At 40.1% G+C, this 22002-nt stretch overlaps 1 protein-coding gene across 1 annotated transcript; it reads left to right on the plus strand.

Annotated features, from left to right (window-relative positions):
* The first annotated feature begins 15167 nt into the window (after positions 1-15167).
* Positions 15168-21822, plus strand: LOC122772574 (proline-serine-threonine phosphatase-interacting protein 1-like). Its single transcript, XM_044030746.1, has 15 exons — positions 15168-15384; positions 15952-16052; positions 16328-16402; positions 16905-16939; positions 17056-17162; positions 17351-17413; positions 17495-17587; positions 17873-17918; positions 17994-18073; positions 19138-19236; positions 19706-19802; positions 19943-20039; positions 20398-20462; positions 21179-21294; positions 21406-21822. The coding sequence occupies exons 1-15, from the start codon at positions 15352-15354 to the stop codon at positions 21535-21537; spliced, it is 1239 nt and encodes a 412-aa protein (XP_043886681.1). The 5' UTR covers positions 15168-15351; the 3' UTR covers positions 21538-21822.
* The last annotated feature ends 180 nt before the right edge of the window (positions 21823-22002 follow it).

Below are 22002 nucleotides of genomic sequence, written 5' to 3' on the forward strand. Positions count from 1 at the left end.
TTATTCATGCACGTCCACATTCAGCACACAAACAAAGACTCCCTTGCCTATCTGTCTCAAAAGCTTCATCAAGCTAGTGGCACTTCATCACAGAAATTAACGATATATCCACACATGCATCCTTTAACATGTTTAGACGCATTGAGATCAAGGATCTCTTTTACAGGGAGACCTGGCAAAGATAGCAGCAGTTCAGTTAAAGTCAGATAAAACTCATATAAAACACTTGCATACAGACACCCTGGACTTCACCAGGAAGATAGTACAGGAATAAATTACAGTCTGATCTTCAATTTCCAAATCTAGTATCCCTGCCGCATTGCAGAATCTCTGTATTGTGATATTAACATTGAAATGGCCCTTAAATCATGTATCGTGTTATAAGTTACTTGGCAATTCCCTCACCTAATTAAATACTGATTACTCTGCACTGATCTGCAAGCTAAAGATACTGTAATTTACATGTCCTGGGGAAACCCCATCTAAAGTTGTTGTATGGTCCAGTAGCATTTTTCAGACCACACGTTCCGCACAACACACAATGTGTGATGTTCTCAACTTACACATGGAGACATGAGCCACATGACCAGCCCGTACAGGACAAACAAACTTTTTCTTTTTTTTCTCAGGCCATATCGATCTGTTCTGTTGATGTCATACGCTCTCTCTTTGTCTTTCACACTCATGCACACACTTCTGTCTCTCTTCACACACACCCCGGCGAGTCTCCATATTTGAAAGTGTATTAACTGAGACAAATCCTCTTAAATTCCATGGCTTCTTCCTATGTGTGTTATCCTGTACATCCTGTCTGTCCCGATCAATACTGATGGAATTCCCTTGATAAAGATTATAAAGCATATATACATTGTTCCCATGAATAATATATTGACAAAAAAAACTGCAGAATGATATCAGTGTGTGTGACTGCATGTTTGTCCTATAGGGGAATTATACAAAGACACACTGTGTTTGTGTCATTGTATAATTGAAATGGATAAGAGGTTGACAGATTTGGGCTTTTCCCAGACTATTGATGATCTTAAGAAATCAGAGTTGCAGACACCAATTTTATGGTCAATATGTTTGGCCAGTTTATCTTTTCATTACATGAGATAAAATAGAACAGTTAAATAATGACAAATTGACCAACGTAGACTGTCTCTCCAATCTTCACTTTGTTTGTTTGTTTGTTTTTAATAAAAGCAGTGTAGACAGGGGCAGTTTGGCTGTTCTCATGGTTAACTGGGCTATTCTGAAAAGACATTAGCCTGCCTTTTTCACACGCATGACTTGTTGGTGCATTTGGCCCCTCTGATGAATTTTTCAAGATCACAGGTAGTTTTAGCAGCCTGATAAAAGGACAACAAAAATGCAGACACTAACGGCAGCTGAAAGCCCTGGCTTTAGTATCTGGGCAAACAGATTTCTGGGATCTAAATAATGTAAAAACCGGGGGAGAGAGGCGACATGTAAATAGCTGAGAGAAGAAGAGGATATGGCTATAGCGTGTAGAAGAAAAGCACGTGATGCTGTGTTAATTCAACTTTATATGTTTGGAAATGGCTCACGATGAGACCCTGTATATTATATCTTTCTGTTATTGTCAACCACTGCAAACATCAAAAGCAACATTAGTCTCTATGTTCATTTCCCATCAGTCTGATAATGGTTTCCAGCCAAATCCATTCATTCCTACTAAAGATGTAAATCTTAAATGTGGGTCACAGATTTATATTTCCATTATTTAAAATGACTTCATAATTTCCCAAAACTGAAGGCCACTGTGGTTTTTAAAGCTTACTGGAACTACTGAATTTTGTTGAGAACTACTTTAAATTATGAACTTAGAGCTCCAGTGGGTATTATCGGCAGAAGGAAAAAAACAAACAAATTAAATATTTAAAAAAGGTAGCGTGACCACATTAATTATAGTCAAAGAATTAACCAGACTGATGTTTTCATATATCTATATATGCAACAATGGAGCTGCACTGTAAATTAGGCTTTGTCTTAACAAGCAACTGTGTACACTATAGTTAGTACAATCAATTATTGACTGGTTTAGATCAATTCATGGCGTTGCCACTTGAAATAATATGGTGACCATCGTCAATCTTAAAATCTGACATAACACAAAGCACCGTTGCAGCACACCTTAGGCTACTGTGACAGCTCCCCTCAACTGAGCACCATCTTGATAAGTCTTGCTTTGCCCCCCATGCAGCCATAGAGTGAGTAAATGGTCATCATGATCAATATCTATTTCCTGTGTGTCAGGTTTCAGAATAATGTCCATATTGAACCAATGTTTCGTCAGACTCCCACCACAGTTTTTCTTTCACCGTTTCCGTTGCAGAAGGAGAGAAAATCCCTACAAATCAGATTAAACAAATGATTTTCAGACAAGCCATGGATCATCCATCTTGTTCCACTGGCCTAACTGGGAGATCCTAACAGTGCAGACTGGGTATCTGAGAGGGGAATGTGTCTCTAATCTGGTTTGCAATTCCTGTTTATCCTGCACAGATCAGCAGTGTTAACTTAATATGAGGAAACTCTCGATCTCGCTGCCACTCTGTGGAAACCCACTCTCAAACTAAATGTGTGCTATATGCAAGGAATAGAAGCGTTTGATTTCAGAATCTTCCACAAATCAGAAACTGGATCGCGTGAAACTGGCGTGAATCCTCCCTGACATTTGGAATTTCTGATCTGATTGCTTGTGTCTTTCTTGTGTCTGACAGAGTCAAAGGGTGACACAGCAGGATTGAAGAACCCAAAATCTAATATTTATTTTTAATCTCTATCAGTCCCAAAGAATAGCTTTTAATCACCTTTAATCAGCAGAAATCTTGCCTGCAGTAGCACTAGTTAGTGCGATGACCGTTTCCTGTCACTACACCCTCTCCCCATTGGGAATCTTAATACAACAAACCACCTCATGTAATACACATTTCTACATCAGTAAACTGGGTTATTACCCATATGGGAAACAAAAAGCCAGAACCTAAGCAAAGCATTAGTAAAACAATCAATGTAGAGTCTGTGCTAAAAGCACAATTCGAGGGAGGGTCTGGCTCCTTAAAAGCCTGCACTTTTGTGCCTTAATCAATTTATGAGTGTACTGGTCATTTTGTTTAAGCCAATAAACTAGTGGATTACCTTGAAATATTGCTTGGCCCATTGAACAGCAATGTTTAGGATGCGCGATACAAAGGCTACATGCATGCGTGTGTGCGCGCGCATTGGAGACGCTGTGTTTTCTGCTTTACTTTAGTCTTCACATGGTGACTGGCATCAACATTTCAAAGTGTCCCGCTGAACCAGATTTGAATCATGAGGTGAGACATGTTTGCAGATGAAAAGCTAAAGGCAGATTTACACCTCACTGCCGTAATTCTGGGCTTTACTGATAAGAAGGCAGACAGACAAAGCCTTGGTCTTGTGTTATCTTGTCTGTGTAGTAACTTCAGCATTTACTCTCCAGATCTAGAAGTCAATCACTGCTAGATTCCACCAGTAACTTGGACTTGGCGGTTGCAGAGAAGTAGAGTGTGCACACATGCACAGAATCCAAACACATTTCCTCTCTCTAATTCACTCTCGTTCTCTAATTCAGTTTAATTTCTCACACTTTCCCTCTGCCTTCCTGTCCTCTCTCCTCCCTTCTCTGTCTTTCGTTCTTTCTCTGCACCAAGGCAAACAGGAAGTGTCAGGTCAGACCAGGTTATTTCAGGCCTAATTGGGAGATTGATGTTCCTGCAGAAACCTGGCACCATGACATGCCTTTCATCCTCCCGTGTGCACTTCCTCCCAAATGGCTAGAGCCAGACATGTTGACGGCTCAGTGAAAATCAGACAGCTGTCCTTTTTTGAGGACTCTTCTTTGCCATCCTTGGCCAGGGATGACACACGAGCGGTGAACAGTATCAACACAAGTCACCGCAGTCAGCGGGGTCTCTTAAAAAAATATATTACTACTTGTTCAATCCACCGTTATCTCCTACAATTCCATAGCCCCAGTCTTGCCTATAATTTAGGCTACAGATATACTGAAAGGTATCCTTGAATGGGCTGGAAGAATAGGGGCATCGGTCCCGACTAATAGGGCTATTTGTGGGGAATGTCTGGACGAGTATAGTGGGGGCAGAAGATCTATTGTGTCCCACATTACCAAGCCACATCGGAGCGTGCTGTAACCTGAACCTCACGTCCACCACTTCTACAACACAGCCAACAAGCAGACAAGGGCCAGTGGAGCATGTCCTGCTCAGTGCTTGCTGTTTAAATAAGATATTACTCAGAAGAGTCCAGAACATTTTAAAAGGGTTAGTTCACCCAAATTATAAGAGGGCATATATTCCCATTTAAGGGGTCAGTTTAGGTTTAAACCGAAATTCCTCTCCAATGATCAAACATCTGAACATATACACCTCTCTTGAGTTATTTGCTACTACCCTCCTGGTAAGGGGGGGTCAAAGGACGGGGGGTAACATTTGAATCATTCAGCTTGTTTTGCCTCTGAGCCCAGGCATCGTCAGTTTTTTTTTTCCCCATTCACACCTGATATTAACATGCATTTAGGGTAATCAAATTCGGATAAAGCTAAACAAATAATGCTGTTACTTAAAAGTAACTTGCAAATTGGGGACAAATTGTGATTGTAGCCAATCACCTCCAAAGCCAGCCACTTGGCAAGTGTAGCCATTAACCAGGTAACACAAGCACTTACTCCATCCTTGTCTTATTCAAAACAATATGAAGGTATTACACTGACACGGCATTGTTGATGGCTACCACCTTTTACTATTGCGCTCCTGTGTAAGTGATGAAGATGAAACAACAGTGCAATCACAACTCAAATCTCCCTTTGGACCCTGGAGTCACACTGTGGTGGGGGACTCTTAGGGATTTAGTCGACTGCCATCTTATATATAAGAAAAACTTCATTGATCTCTGTCAATGAAGGGGAAATATCTAATATAGAACACGGATTGTAACAAATAGACGACTCCTCCACTCACACATTTCATCACAAAGTGTATCAGGGAACTATAGTGGCCTTCACATACTAGAAATGACGCAAACCTTCTTTCTCGACACCCTCCTTACATTTTTCCACTCTCCCAGTTTCCTGTTTCTTCTTCATTGGTCAATTCATCCGGTTGGGCAGAGCCTTTCTTTGTCATTTGCTTTGCTTCATCATTTGGGTCACTGTAGAACCATGGTGGCAGCCTACAAGGTCTTTGCCTGAAGTACATATTAAATGTGTATTTAAGGCTTTGAAAACCAAACTATTTCATACTTTACATACAAATTAATAGGTAATATATTGTATGTATATACATTTATTCCTAAAATATTACATACTGGACCTTTAAATGCAGAGTTACAAACAAATCGAACTCATATTTCAGTGATTCTGTAACAACGCAGTGGACTGTACTTCTACAAAAGTGTACCTGAGAGGCCCCCACCTCAAACACCAGCCCCAGTGGCCACAGCACATCCATGACTAGATGGACAGCTGAAATTACCAATTAGTTTACCAATTGGCTGCAGCGGATTCGATTGGTTTGTAATTAATTCTAGTTACTGGCCCGTAGAGCAGGACGGATGGCGCCATGTCTTTGTCCTACTGACACACTATCCCACAGTGCTGGGCCTTGGGGGGGAGACAGCGGACATCAATACAGGCCCCAGCAGCTACTGAGCCCTCCACCTTCTCCTCAGCACATACACACACACACACAGCCTTTCTCACCCTGTGCACACTTAGACACACAATACCTTACACATAGTCTCTGATACGCAAACACACACACAGACGTACCTCCTTGCAGCACTTGGCTGATTCCGGATAAGGCGAAACCTCAACCGCCTGAGAAGGTGCTGACGACAAACAAAGACAACAGAAATCTTGTGTTTCGAGACCCTGACCCTTCTGTGTGTGTGTGTGTGTGTGTGTGTGTGTGAGTTTTGATGTGAAAAGGGAGAAAGGAAGCAACGGACACTCTTCTGCATGTGCAGCAAATGTAATCCAGTGTGGACCGATGGCTAAATAGGGAACTTTACACCGTAAATACAGACTTTCCTACATCTTCTGTTGTTATTGTAATCTATGATTAGAGTCTTTTTGGCATTTGCAAGCAGGTGTATTTGCCTGTGAGTGTGAGAGAGTGGTGTAGCAGCAGTGGCCCAGAGCGGAGGTCACATGGCTCACTGATACCTCCCACACTGAAGGTCAAGGCTTCTACACCCAGGAGCAGAGAAGGGAAGGTTGAAACAGATCGATGATCCAGATAAAAATACACAGCACCTCAGCTCATCTCCTTTATAAACACACACACATATATTCACACACCCTCAACAAATGACTTAGATGCCACTACAAATGATGCTGGCCTCCTTTTAATGAAAGTGATATCAAAGCCAGAGCCCACGGCAGTGACTGCTGGCTTACAGGATAACGATACAGTAATGGAAGACCATTAAAAGATCATAACAGCTTAAACGATGAGGTTTCTGTTGTTGCTCTTGCCTAAACTTCCTGCAATCAAACCACTGTTTGCATTCAATATAAAAGAGGACAGGTTGGGAGGTAAAGTTACCCCTGCTCATAAAGGCACTAACATCCACAGTGTATGCTACTCAGAGATGTCTCCTGTGGCGCAGCGAACGTGAGTGAAGTGGGCGAGCGAGCAGCGGCCGGCTGGAGGGAGAGAGAGAGAAAATCAAGACAAGAGTGCAGCTCATGAAAGACGACAATGTGTGATTTATGTGAGCAGTGAGAGGAGTGGTAATTGGGAGTAAAGCTCCACAATGCTTTTAGTTAATGACAAGTCAACTAGTGAAAGATGTCTACACCACTGTGCTCCTTATTATGGATGCTGGTTAACAGTGGGATGAGGGCCATGCCAGTGAGCTCTCATCAGGTAATAAATGAGGAGCCACGCCGAGAAAGTGTGGGGGCCACAGCAGCTACACTACAGACCACACAATGTTAGTTTTAGTCCAAATTCAGTTCATTTGAAAAATAGCATAGTTCTCAGTGTGTCCCCGAAATATCTACATTTAAAAATAATCAGGACACCATATACACGCACAAGGGGTGACAAGGGTCATTGGGTCTGTATTTTGGCCATGTTTTTAACTGATGACCTCTTCGGTGTGTATCCTGCCTCTCCCCAGTGTCAGCTGGGCCCCAAGTCTCCCCTGGACCCACAAAGGATAATTGGGACCATTAATGGACAGAAGGCCATAAGGATAAATGTAATTATTCTTTAAAAAAAAAAAGGTTCTTCCATGTTATCCACTAAGTAAACAATTCACATTTGCATAATACTGTCCTGTAGTAGAGTGACTAAGAGCCTTCACATAAGCTGAGTAAGAGAGGTTCCTTCATGCGAGAAAATGAATGACCTACACGTGTGATCTCACCACACTCCTCAACAGCAGAGACAAATGAGTGAAATCACCACAGGAGACTTGAAATCAATCTATTTTTCACCCTACAGCTGTATGTTACTGGGATGGCAAGTAATACGTAAACCCTTCATAAACTAATCTACCCAATTAGCGCTCAGGAGTAGACAAGTTTGTTGGATTCTGGCCCAAATGTGTTTGGCAACAAATGATGGGTTCATTTGCAAGACAGGGAGGAGTGCCTCATGTTCTATAAAAAATGAAGTGGCATAAATCAAGGTTCTGTGGGAGTGTTTGACAAAAACAAAAGCAAAAACAAATTAGTCATTAATACTCTGGGTTAAAAGGCTCTCTGTGTTATTCAAACAAATTCATTAAACATGACGCGAATGTCTCAGGAAGATATATTGACGGAGGCATGACTGAGATAAAGCCAACATTTTGTGCTGATGTTATTAAAACACTGAATGCTATTAAAAATAAATGACACAAATAAAACACATATTATGTCAACTGTAACCATGCAAAAATCTTTAGAATTGAGGGTGTACATCAAATTCAAAATAATTTCATACTCAATATTCTAATACTTTACCACTATACTATCAAATGGCATGTTGTAAACAGGCAATGCTATTCTGTGTCCGCCTTTGTGTGGAACAAAGCCCAGCAAAAGTGTAATAACACAAACAAAACCACAATCAATAGTTCCAGTGTGTCATGACAAGAATCAAACAAAGTCAAGGTTAAACACGTTACATCAAACAATCGACTTGATGTTGAGGAAGATGTCCCCAATCTGGCACGACTGTATCAGACCTACTCAAGCTTGCAAAACATACTAAGAGAGGACAGAGAAAGAGGAGGCCTAGGGTGCTCGGAGCATGCCTGTGGCAAATCTACGTCAGATATTGTTTGTGTTTAGTGCTCGGCCCCATGAAGAATTGATGAAGCTCTCTGGAACTTTGCTACCATCAGGGCAGGGAAGAATCAGAGCATGGCAAACGCTTCATTTCTGCAAAGCTCCGTGCCATTTACGAGAGCCTTCCATTAGTAGCTTCAGCCATGGGGCCCAACTCCTGCATGCATCTGCTCGGTGGTCACTGCTGCTGCATGTGTGTTTGTGTGTGTCTGTTTGCAGAGAATAAAAAAATAAATACAATCACAAACTGGTAGGGAAAGTCATTCCATGTCTGTGAAGACGTATTTAGTTGTGTATTCAATGCCAAGGAGACAATGATAGATGTCCATGTTGATGACATGTTTGTTTGTCCCTATACAGATACACTGTGTTACATTATTATTATTGTTATTATTATATTACAACAATATATTATTATTGTTATATATTATTATTCAGAACAAAAGAAAAAGTACGTAGAAAAAGGTAGAAAAGTACAAAATGATCGTAAGCACAGTGGTACAAAGCACAAAAATACAGAGAAAGGGCACATTAAAAGTAGAAGACTAATAACACACACACACACACGCACACACACACACACACACACACACACACACACACACACACACACACACACACACACACACACAGCTGATCTTCTTACACAGCCTTGGCTGTCTGTATGCTAACCACAATCCTGCTCCCTGCAGTGCTGACCGCAAAGCAGTCAACAGAGGCACACTGGGCCTTATCCGGCATGACACGCTGGTCGATAATCATGCACACCACCGCATAGCACAACACCACTGTAACTGCGATACCTGGGCCTGCCTGCCGGCCTGCATAACGGATCACGCCTGGATGAAGCCACACTCAAATTAACAAAATGATCTTGTTGAAATGAATGTTTGAATTTTGATTTTGGACATTTGACTTCTTGTTTCTGTCAGGAGTGAGTAGCACGGTGTGAGATGATGATGGAAACTCAGAGACTTTGAGCAGCAGGACTAAAACGAATGCAAGGACCGTCTGTCTGTTAATCACATAACTGTTCAACGGGTTGTTTGACAAGCTTCAGACTTGGCGGGTGAATTACTAAGGCCACCATCGTGTGGTTTGTTTGGATCGAAAACACAAAAGATATTGGTAGAAATGCAACGGATGATTTAATAACAAACAGCCGCTTCACAGCAGAGTGCCGAGAAATATTCCACTCATCTGCTAATCACAAAAATACACAGGCTAATCTGGAACAGGTACTGCAGCACTAGTTCATATAATCTACCATAAACCCAGTGAATTTTGGATGAGAATAGCCTATTTAATCTATGTAGCCTTTAATAAAATCAACAGCCTCAATATAGATACAAAATAATTTCTAATATTTACTTCCTCTTCCTACACCACTCCTAGTCGGTACAAATGTAATGTTAAATAATCGTAAATTAAACTGAGATATACAGTAGTCACACATGAACATAATCCGTTGACTGTGAGCGATTATGCAGAATCACTACAGAACATACTCAATATAGTCAATATATTATGCACATTGCTGCCATCAAACATGCACCATTCATTATGCATTAGCTGTTGCGTCATATAGATCTTTGTGGTAACAGACCAGATAAAGGAAAAGCAATAGGCCTGCATGTGACAAAGGTAAAGAGAAGGAGCCCTTAGCTAATCATTTTCTCCCTGCTGTAATACTGTAAAGTGTAACCTGTGCTGTCCTCAGTTTTACCACGGCAGTAAAATGTCTGATGGATTGCCAACAACCAACCTTGTGCCATTCACAGCAACACATAGGATCAAAGACAAACTGTCACATTGTAGATGTCCTACGTCTGTAAACACCTCCAAATCACCGGTGCACATCAGTGCACCACAGAGAAAAAGTCGGGGAACTCAACTGTTCTTTCTCTCGTTATAGAAAGTCGCAAATATAAGAAATAAACAAAAGTTATTTGCATGTTTGCGCCTTAGGGTCCTGTTAACCCTTCTTTTTAGTAGTTATCAGGAAACAGTACAAGACACTGCAGACATGCAGTAATCACAAACTGACAGGTGATACTCAGAAGGTCTTGTCTCTATCTGTTAGACCTAAGAAAATAACAAAAGGAATATGACAATGGAAATGGATGAGCCATCCAACATCTGAACAAATTTAAAAATTCAACAGCACCACCTACTGTTTACTACGTGCATTGTCCTGAGGGTCAAATCAACATGTGCCCAGTGTTACAACAGCGTCCATGCAGAACAATGTATGGAGAAGGATGAAACACAGCGAGAAATAAGATCTTAAACTTCCCACTGAAGGACATACACAGATTTTTAATATGAATAATGCTAATTTGATTTTGACCCTTCTTTATTCAGCATAATTCAGGAGAGTCTGCTCATTTTGTGAGTAAAAATCTATCATAATCACAGTCATATCTTTTTAAGTTACAGATTAGTGGTCCAGTTTTAACTTTGATCAGAAAACCAGTTCACACCAGTCCTGTAAGTTAAGCAGAGACTCGTCGAGGACTGGACAAAGATGACAAAGATGGCAAGTATCTCAAGTGTAAGTCCATGTTTCATTTATTTTGTCAGCAAGTTCATATGTGTATGAAAAATACTTGACACTCAAAAATGGAACCTGACACCTTTAATCAGTTTGTCAAACAACAGTCCACTTTTCCACTTAACAGGCTTTTAAACCTACACACACACACAAGTGCACACACTAAACCTCCACATGCCCTCAGCCTGTTTGTACTCTTTGAAGAAAACAACAACAACAAAGCAAAGAGTGGAGCTGGTGTGGGGCCTGCATGTGGCCACACTCTGACTCCCCTTGTGGCCTGGATCACAGAACTAGTGAACTCAAGCAGAATCTGGAAGAAACCACTTAGTCTTCTTCTACTGACTTCACAACACACACACACGCAGTACAATACACAGGTACCCACATCTGTGCACACACACACAAGCAGGAGATGGCAAAATGCAAGGTCACAAGACACTGGCTGGACTAGACACATGCACACAGGCTGGAGTGGGAGATAGAGAAAGAGGAGAGGACAGGGAGAGTGAGAGGAGGAGATGATGACACAGGGAGACGGCTGGGGTTGGAAAATAAGTGAGAAACATGTAAGAAAATTGTCATTATCATTTTTTCAAATGAGGAGGACAGAGTGTGTCCCAACAGAGAGACTGGCCGCTAGGCTAATTGCTGTGACACCAACATCCAAATCTGCTAAAGGAACCATGTGAGGGGAGAGGAGAGCAGAGAGGCGGTGGGGGAATTGCCTGTGGCACGCACCCCTTTCACAGGGGTCACCACCAGTTCACATCAACTCACCTCGCAGACGCAATACTTTCCCCACATATTTTCACCACAATATAAACTCACACACACACACACACGCAGACATTCTGTGTGAATGCGCTCATTTAAAAATCATCAAACAAACAGGAACATAGTCATGACTGCATTATGTGCCATCCATGCTCATCAAATATTTATACCAAGGGAGAGACACACCAACATAGCAACCACGATGTGTGTTTCCATTCTGCTTTCATCCCAGTGTCCGGAGAATCACATCAGGGAATAACACACACACACACACACACACACACACACACAATCAGATTGATTCAAGTAGGAGTTGTGAGCAGTAATAGGGATTTAGACTGCTAATAAATATTCCATTTGAAGTGAGATGTAGTTCAAACGTGAGAAAGGCCCCCCAGCTCTGCACTCTCTGTGGCCAGTGTGATTGTGCTCCTCCTCCTCCTCCTCCTCCTCCTCCTCTACCACTGCTGCTCTCAGCTGTTGGTTTTCAGCTGTATTGTGACAGCCACTACAGATTGTCTCACTAGCAACTACAGTCCCTGCCCCTGTGCCTACACACCATTAGCTCCCCATCTGTCAGCTTCCTAACAGGTTCCCACTAATGCAGCCAAGGACTCAATTCACTGCATTCCTCTCCAGCAGTCAGAAGAAGTCGTCTAAGCTCTGCTCTCTATCCTGCTCCTTTGACTTTGAATCCTCTCACCTTCGCTTCCTCTAATTTCCTCTGATCCTGCACGTTGTTCCCTCAGATCACCTCCGTCCCTCTCTCTTTTTTAGCATCACCTTAGCCTTCCTTCTCCCCTCTTGCTATCTGAACTCCTCATCCACTTTTAACCTTTGCCCTCCTCTAATCCCTTCAATGCTCCTCTGTATTTCTCGTCCCCTAAAGTATCTGGGAAAGTTCAGGACTGGTACCACTGGTCAGCAGGGGATCAGTGAAAAGCAGTTACAGTAACTCTGCAGCCAGGCACAACATGTCTCTTGGGCCAGACCCCACAGCTGAACTTGCATATGTTGCAGTTAAAGTAATCTGCTGCCTTAAAATAAAATAAAATAAAACAAAAGGTTTTAAAAACACACAGAAAGATGCAGTGGCTAACGGCAGCGACAGTGACACCGGTCCTGGCAAATGGGCTGTGTGGCTGTATGTGTAACTCTATCTAAGGAGGGGGAATACAGCAGTGGTTGGGTAATGGAAAGGTCATTTAGTGAATCCCCCAGGTAGGGGGGCTGGTCTGACACGGCTCGTTTGTCACAGTTCAATAACTGCCACTCTGGGCAAGTGAGAGGGAGGGAGCGAGACGAAGAGGAGGGTAAGATGTGTGTAAGTGTGCTGCAACCCTGGTGTGTGATTGTGTGCTCAGACCAGGGAAGCACAGCTGATTCCCAGAGCTTGTCCCTCCATTAGAGGCCTCGAACGGGGTCACAGTGAAGGCCAAGCACTACTGATTCAGTCATCTCAATATGAAAACTTGTAAACCTCGGTCTGGCAGGATTATCTTTTTTTTTCCAAGTGGGAAAGCTCAATTTTACCCCTTTCAACCCAAAGACGACCAGTCTCAAAGGACGTCAACTTGAAACGCGTGGCTTCTGATAAAGCATGATGAACGGGATGCATGGAAATGAAAAGGTGGAAGCAAGACCAACGGAAAGGTGAAAGGGGCATATATGTCATAAAAGATCAAATACAATTAAAGACAAAATAACAATATAAAAGTTGAAAAGGAAAATGTTTCTCTCACGTGTTCACATTGTCTCTCCACCTCACACTGTTTAATCCTAACACTTCCTTGAGGATTAAGAAAACTCCATTTCTTCTTAAACTTAAATAGCAAACTAATAAACTTAAACCAGGAAAAGCTGCTGTTTTGGAGTTATTGTATATGGTTTAAACAGGGCAGTGACACTGACCTTACATATATGTGCTTATCAGATTTTAAATGTCCAATCAATTATTCCAACATGTGTGTCTATTGCACAAAAATACTCTGTGAAATAGACCAAATACTTCATTTTCTATTGACCATATTGATCTGCACTGTCCCTTTAACATGCTGTTACAGTAGGTGTGTGACAGAATGATCCCCAGCTCTGTGAGAGAGCCAAAGATTTTCACACAACCCAGTGAGCAACTGGTGAGAGAGAGCCCAGTCTGTCCTTCTCGTCACTTTGAAAATCAATAGAAAGTGTCTCTGTGCTCACTGACATGCCTCCATCTGCGAGGTGACAGAGGCACAGATTTGTTTTCATCTCAGCAAGGTGGAGAGATTGTGGATTTCATGACTGACCCCCGTACATGGACATTTGAGACCTACTAACTCTGTGATAGTAGGGTTTGATGCTTGAGGGGTTTTACAGTGGTCTATGTCGCCCTCTTGTGGTCAGCACAGGTAAGGAACACACACAATATCTGCTGAATAAAATGTTCTCAAGTAACAAATAAAACAACTTTAGTGATATTGGTAATTGGTGCATTGTTTCAGACATAGTAAGAAAAACAAACAGAAATAGAATAATGGTCAGTGTGACACTCACAAGTAAAAGTACCACTATTTTGATTTTACAAGTATACTGGTCTAAAAGGTAAAACAGTTTAAAAGTTAAAAAAATTGTTTTTTATTTAAAGGCAAACTAAATTAAATATGTAAACACAACATATCAGTCACCCCACTTGGGGACCATAATTAGCGCCAATTCATCTGTCCTCATCATTCACTGCCAAAGATTCCGGTGCCTGATTTATTTAAAAAAGTACACAAAAAACCTACTCAATTACACCAATGTGAGTAAATTGTACAATTGTAATTATACTATAAGCCTAATCCAAATGTAATACGAATACAAACATTCAGGGGAATCAAACATATAGTTTCTGTAACTGCTGGGATGAACCTGGTGGGTGAGATTGGTCCTTGACCTTTGACATACAATTAAACACACACAACTCTTATTAATGATCTGGCTTAAAACCAACATGCTCCCACAGCAGCGACATGGTGTTGGGCTTTACACCATTGAACCAGTCAAGTGTCAAAAAGGTGCCAGTCTAACAAACTATGGTGCAAAAAGGGTAAAGGGAAGAAAATGTGACATTTCCAGTTTTCTGAGGTCAAATTAAAAGAATTATGGTAGTATGACACATGTAATGTAATATATGTAATGCTTGTGAAAATGTGTTGTTTACATATTGCTGGTGACATCCTGGTTTCATAACATTTTGCTATTGAACACTAAACAGTCACATATTGTAATGTACTTTATGTCAGTATTAGCTCATCACTTTTATGGATCAAACCAATCATTATGTACATGCACTCCATTATCTTCAGGCAGGTATATGTAAATGATGTATCTCATACACTGTTGAAGAATCTTTACAGAAAACACACTGTCTAGTTCATTAAGTGACAACAAAAGAGTAACTGCCTCATAAGGACTGAACCTTCTGTGGTCAGTGACATCATGGGACACAAACTCTTCCTCATTTAAAATGACTAACTGTCATTTGGGCAGCTCACGCTTTAAAACACAGCTCACTCGGCTAGAGTCACCTGACCTGAGACAACTTCATTGAAGCTAATGGTCAGCATTTAGTTTTACATTTAAATTCTACAAGGGAAGTTCATTGAGAGCAAACAACTGTGCTCCTTTCAAGGAAGTAACAGCTAAAATGGAAGTGCTGCTGTTTAAAGACGCTTTCTGGGTAAGTTTGCTTCTGCAGTTTTATGCTCTGGTGAAGTTGTTCTTATATAAAAAAAAAACAACAACAACTATGCAATAATTGCAGTCAAGCTTAATAAGTTTTAATTCTCAACTGAACTCAATTATAATGATCCATTATATACTTATCCTAAAACCAAATTTGCCATATACACTTTATTTTAAATGATAACTCAGTCCACATAACTTTGGTGTCACTATAATAATGTTGCTGTGAAAAACTTAATATAAAATAACGCTTTAACATATTTTTCCATGTATTGATCACTTTTCATTTTACGTCATATTATACCCTTCAAATATATTCTGCACATTTGTAGTCCAACCTGACATCTACAGTATCTTATCTACTCTAAGAAGTATATATGAGCAACTCGATGAAGTGAAGAGTTTAGTTGCCATGGTTTCTATAAGTATATTTTGCAAGTATAGTTCTGCATTTTGACCACAGTGAGTCCAGGATTGACACAACCATATGTCAATGTCGCAATGGCTGTTTCGCAATGTTGTTTATTACAGCAATTTTTTTTTCCATGTCTTCTCAATGCAGGGGTCGGATTTCACTTGTCATGCTGGATATGACGCTGTGATCCAAAGGTTACGAGACGGAAGGCAAATGTGCAAAGACATGGAGGAGCTTCTAAAGATGAGGTTGAAACCAAATGTGTAAACCACATGTGATCTGTGGTTGTGACAAAAAGAATAAAACCACTGAGATTTGATAAAAGTTGGCACCATGAGATGTTTAATATGTTTTTAAAAACAAAATCTTCAAATATTGGTGATCTCATGTGGCAGTTAATTGTAATTACATGTAGTTGGCCTCACCCAATGACGAGCATTTCATCCGCATTTGTTACTGCTCCCTTTTTCAACTTCAATTACAGGTTAAATAAATGATGTATGTGTGTGTTCATAATGCACAGGGCACTAGCAGAGGAAAAGTATGGGAAGGAGCTGGTGACAATCGCTCGCAAAGCTGGAGGACAAGCAGAGATCAAGTAAGTGCTTTGCCTCAGTCACATTAAAGTCATGTATTAAATGGATAGACAGTTGGAACTTAAGTATAATATACTTAATGTGTTTTTTTACATAATATATTATGTAAAAAAAAAAATTGTGGTAAGATTAAGATGTTTAATACTGAATTCAATGGTCGTCAGGACCTGACTGCGTCTTCATATAGACTGTGTGCGTGCGTGCGTGTGTGTGTGTGTGCGTGTGTGTGTGTGTTGCTTCTGCTTCCGACTGCTTCTGTTTAAGTAGCAACGACAGAAACTACAACCAAACCTAGAGAAAGCACTCAGAGTGCAAACCTCCACCAAGGCTAACAATTTAAAATATAAAAAGAATCCATATCTGGTGCATAACCCAGATCTAATCCTTTCTTTCAAGGGCCATAATCTTGATTAACAGACAAACAGCCATGACCAAAAAGACAGAATCTTTACACACTACACTTACAACACTGAATTATCTCTGATCATATTATCTTATTTCCAGCACTTTGAGAACGTCCTTCGACCATTTGAAAAGACGTAAGTTTCTCACTGGCTCTGTGGAAAAAACACCTCAGCCTCTGAATGCTCCTGCTATTAATCTTGTGTGCTCTCAAATGTCAACGATTCAGTTTGCCTTTTTTTTTTGGCTGCAGAAATCGAGACCATTGGGAACTTTCACATCCAACTTTCTGATATACTGAAAGAGGAGGTGAAAAAGATTGAGACATTCAGAGAACGTCAGAGAGAGCAGAGGAGGAAGGTAGTGTGGACAATTCACGGCGATGATTCTTCACATGGGTATATGGTTTGATTTCCATGATAATGTGAAGTCGGACTTTCTCTGTCTTTTTATGTGTATTAGGAACTTATAAGTCCAACATACCATAATATGCAGCGCGCATAAAGTCTGAAAGCCTCCAATTCTGACTCCTTGGTTTCCCCTTATAGTTTGAAAGCATCATGGAGAAGGTTCAGAAGAAAAAGATTACGTCATTCAAGAAGGCCATGGAGGTTGGAAAAGAATTAGTATTTCACAATAATCCTCGTTCTGCCTTTGATGAAACTGCAACTCTTACTTTCTCTTTCTGTCAGTCAAAGAGGAACTATGAGCTGAGATGCAAGGAGGCAGATGAAGCTGAACAGGTTGCTGAAAAGACCACTATAGCAAGCAAAAACTCTGAAAAGGTACATCAGTATATACTATTGTATAGTAGTAGTGTCAGATGATCCTGTTTGTGAACAAGAAATACATTTTGTTTTGGATTTTAATCTCTGCACCACATCCCAGCAAATACATAACCTTCAGTTTTGTTAGGTTTCTAGCTGCAGGAAAACATCTGTGGTAAGACTAACTGAGGCAGTAAACTTAACATAAAAGATTATTTTCAGTCTTATGTATATACAAGAAGTATACCACAATAACTGCGCTAAAAATAAAGTCTTTCTTCCTGTGTAATAATGTGTTCACAGATACGTCACAGGGCCAAGCATTGCAGACAGACAGCCAAAGAAGCAGGTGTGACAAAGAACAACAAATGTATTTGTGGCTGCGTTTGAATTTGACCTATAACTATTCTCTAATCTCTCACAGAAAAGCTGTACTCCAACAACATCGCTCAGCTCGAAAATGTTCGCCAGGACTGGGCAGAGACGCATCAAAGCACATGTGAGGTACTGTGGGCTGGCAATGTTCCTATTGTCTCTGTTGCTGGTCACACACTTTCACCAGCGGTGGGGGATGTGTGTGTTTTAACACTCACACTTTTCCTGTGAGAGGGTAAAAATGCCTCAAACATGACACCGGCTTTTGAGTGTGACCGGCGGATGATTGGCAGCAAACAAGTCCCGCCTCTCTTGGTGTGTTAGATTTATCATTCAGCTCGTGCTGAGGAGGCAGAGACTAGCTAGGCTCATAGTTCACACACACACTATAGAGTTTTGACTTATTTTCCGTTACTGTCACTTTTGGACATATGGAAGCCCGAATTGTCAATATTGACAATAAAGTATAAGACATTATTTAATTATCATATCAACAAACTGTGTTAAATATCTATGTGAAATAACTGAGGAAATCATTCAAACCCAATTTGGCATTCATTTTCACAGATACAATTTTTATTTTATTAGTCATGTTTTTATTTCTCACATTAGTTTGTAGATGTGTTTATTATTTTATACTGGGTGTGTTTTTATACTTTTCTAGTATCACTCCTCTGTCATTGTATTCATCGTTTTTTATTGTTTGGTCAAAAAATATGAAAACATATGTGAAGCCAATATTATTGGGTCAGCAAAGTTGATGAGTTTGTATAAATGAATTCAAATAAAAACATGTAATAACATAACACACCCTTACTGGTACTAGGACAGTGGATGTGTTGTCCCACTCCACACCCGACCAGGGTATCCAATTTACCCTATCAATGGGGGATTATGGAACTTGCTCAGAGGCCCTTGACCTGTCAGGATTCAAATTGGCAACCCTCCAGTTACAAGCAAAGTTCCCTTTCCACTAGGCCATGGGCTGCCCATTCAGCCATGTGTAATGCATGTAAATAACAACAATAATAACAATAATAATAATAATACCAGCAAAAAGATTGTTCTGACTGTTCCAAGGAAACTTTCATGTCTTTACAGACATTAACCAATTATTCATATTATACTGGGAATAATACTATAGAAAGTAAAGATGAAACATATATAATAAAAAGACTGTGTTTGTCTTTTAGGTGCTCCAGCAAATGGAGGGAGATCGCATTAGCATGTTAAGAAGTGCTCTCTGGGACCACTGCAATCATTTCTCCCAGCAGTGCGTCAATGATGACGAGGTGAGTGGTACTTCCCGTCATTTATTTATACATCAAATAGAGGATTTGATATCTGCACCGTACCAGCAACTTTGTATTGATATTTGACAATTCTACTAAATAACACGGTGTACATGCACAACCACTGGTAAAATAGCAGTTAATAGAATTTAAATGAAGTACACCATACACCACAGACAACCAGAGGTCCACAACTTTTAGAGGAATTTCCATGAAAGCTTCCGGACATGACATGATCCCCTTAGGATGTGGTTGAAAGCAAATGTTGAAACTAATACATTAACACTAAATTGGGGGGTGACTATGCTTGAAAAATGTGCCTGCATTACATAATTTATATAATTAATGTATTATGGCAAGGAGGAGAAGTCTCCAGTCGTTGAGATGATTGGGCTCTTCACCTACTGACCTGATCAGGAAAAGTGGCCAATTCTGATCTCACATGTAATGTCTCCTGTCTGAAAATCAGTTTTACGAGGAAGTGAGGAAACATCTGGAACAATGTGACATCACTGCAGACAACAACTATTTCATAGAGACAAAAAGCACAGGATCTAAGCCTCCAGGTGAGCCATTTTCCTTCAGAAACAACTACTTAGACCACAACTGAGAGAAGCGCAACAGCAAAATAATGTCATTTACACTGATAGTTGGGCAGTCACTAAGTTTTTTACCCGTGCGTGTCCTTACCTCTTTCCTCTCACAGATCCCATTGTGTTTGAGAGCTACTACTCAGCTGAAAGGTCCACACAGAGCAATGGCCAAGCTCTTATCGCAAGAGGAGTAGAAGACGTAACGAGGAGGTGTGACATAAGTAGCCTACAGGAGGAAATTTAACAGAAGATAATAGCATTGTTAGTGAAACCTGCCAGGACAAATTATACATCTGGCAGAAGTGTTATGGCAGTCTTGTTTAATTAATCTTTTCTTTCTCTGTGTGTATTTTGATCACTTTAAACAGTAAACTGTATATATATATATATATATATATACATATATATATACATAGATATATATATATATATCTATGTATATATATACATACATACATATATATATATACATATATCTATATAGATATCTATATATATACATAAGAGTGTGATCAAGCTATGCACATTCATTTACATACACGCTGTGCCCTGAACCCCTTCTCTGCAGGCCTGTGGACATCAGCATCGAGAGTCCACCAAACTCACGATTATCACAGATGTCTTCTGGTGAATGTAAGTATTACATCTACTCACTCATTCACCATCATCTTACACGTTTAAATGTTCTTGAATACGAAGCTCAACTGAATAATCAGCATGTCTCTGGCTCCGTTGAGAATTGTATTATTGTGGGGTGGCTGTGATGCAAGTATTTAAATATTTACATTTAAAATATTAGGCCAATTCAGATTAAAGCCATATGCAGTCTATATATACATATACATGCAGTGTATATATTTATATATATATATATATATATATATATATATATACATATATATACACATGCACACATCTGCAATAAAAATGTAACAAAAGGGAATGTATATAGGATGTGTACTGTATATAGGATTGAAGATTGAAAGTAATAAGTAAAAGTATAAATTAGAACACATAGCCTTTTCTCCCTGTTGACTTCTGCTCAGCTGCTGTTAGGCTGCAAACAACAATCACACACACCACTAACTATTTCTCTGATCTGCAACACAGGCAGTATTATTTACAAATTTCATGAGCAATATGGATTGTGACCTATTTAGTATTTTATTCAGTGCAATAACCTTTTTATTTTTTAAGTGTTTGTAGGTGTTCATTTTTAATGTAAATATTTATTATTTTTAATAGTAAAGGGAATCTTGAACTAACAGATGGAAATGTAACTGGACAATGTACAGTACTGTGTATTATACTTTACAAAGCGAGGTTCATTGGGCATTTGTCTGTTTTAGTTGAGATTACAGATGGAGGATATGCACCACTAACAGGCCACGAGCGAGACACATCGCTGGCTACATTCACAGCTGATGAAGAAAGTTACGCGGTGATTTATGGATATACTGCACAGGTAATTACACACAACCATGACTTTGATTGTTAAGATGTTACAAAGCCAGTGTAAGTGTATAAGTTCATGTTATTCATCTCTGACACACCTTTGTTTACATTGACTGGTCAGGATGCGGATGAACTGACTGTGAGCAGAGGGGAAGTGGTCCAAGTATTGGAGCAAGGGGAAGATGGTTGGTGGCTTGTGGACAGGAACGGGCTGACTGGAGTGGTGCCAGGAAACTACCTGGGGAAAATCTAAAAAAAAGAACACACACACACTCACATTCACAAATGACAATGAACACATAGCCACACACTTGAAAACACATGTACATGCATGTTCCCAGTTAATCCACATACTTATTTGCCAAGCTTCCTTTTTAAGTGCTTTCTACAAACTGAGCTGATTTTCTCAACCCGTCCTGAAAACAGTGCGTAATTTTAACACTGTCTTGTTTGAATATTTAGTGCGCTATTCTGTATTTATAGAGGAGTCATTCAGTTTGGTTGCAGCTATATTACATATTTAACCCTGCTGCCTCAAGTGTTTGTCTGTTGTTCACTACTTTTAAAAAGTTCTTCTAAGGTTGACATAATCAAGGAAACTGTAGCTATTTTGAACACACACACACACACACATGCACAGAAACAGATTCTATCTACAGTCATGTGGCAGATGAATTATCAAATCATTATCTTAGTATGTATGGTTTATTTTCATAAA

This window comes from Solea senegalensis, linkage group LG7 (assembly GCF_019176455.1).
Source record: "Solea senegalensis isolate Sse05_10M linkage group LG7, IFAPA_SoseM_1, whole genome shotgun sequence".
In the NCBI taxonomy this organism is placed as follows: Eukaryota; Metazoa; Chordata; class Actinopteri; order Pleuronectiformes; family Soleidae; genus Solea; species Solea senegalensis.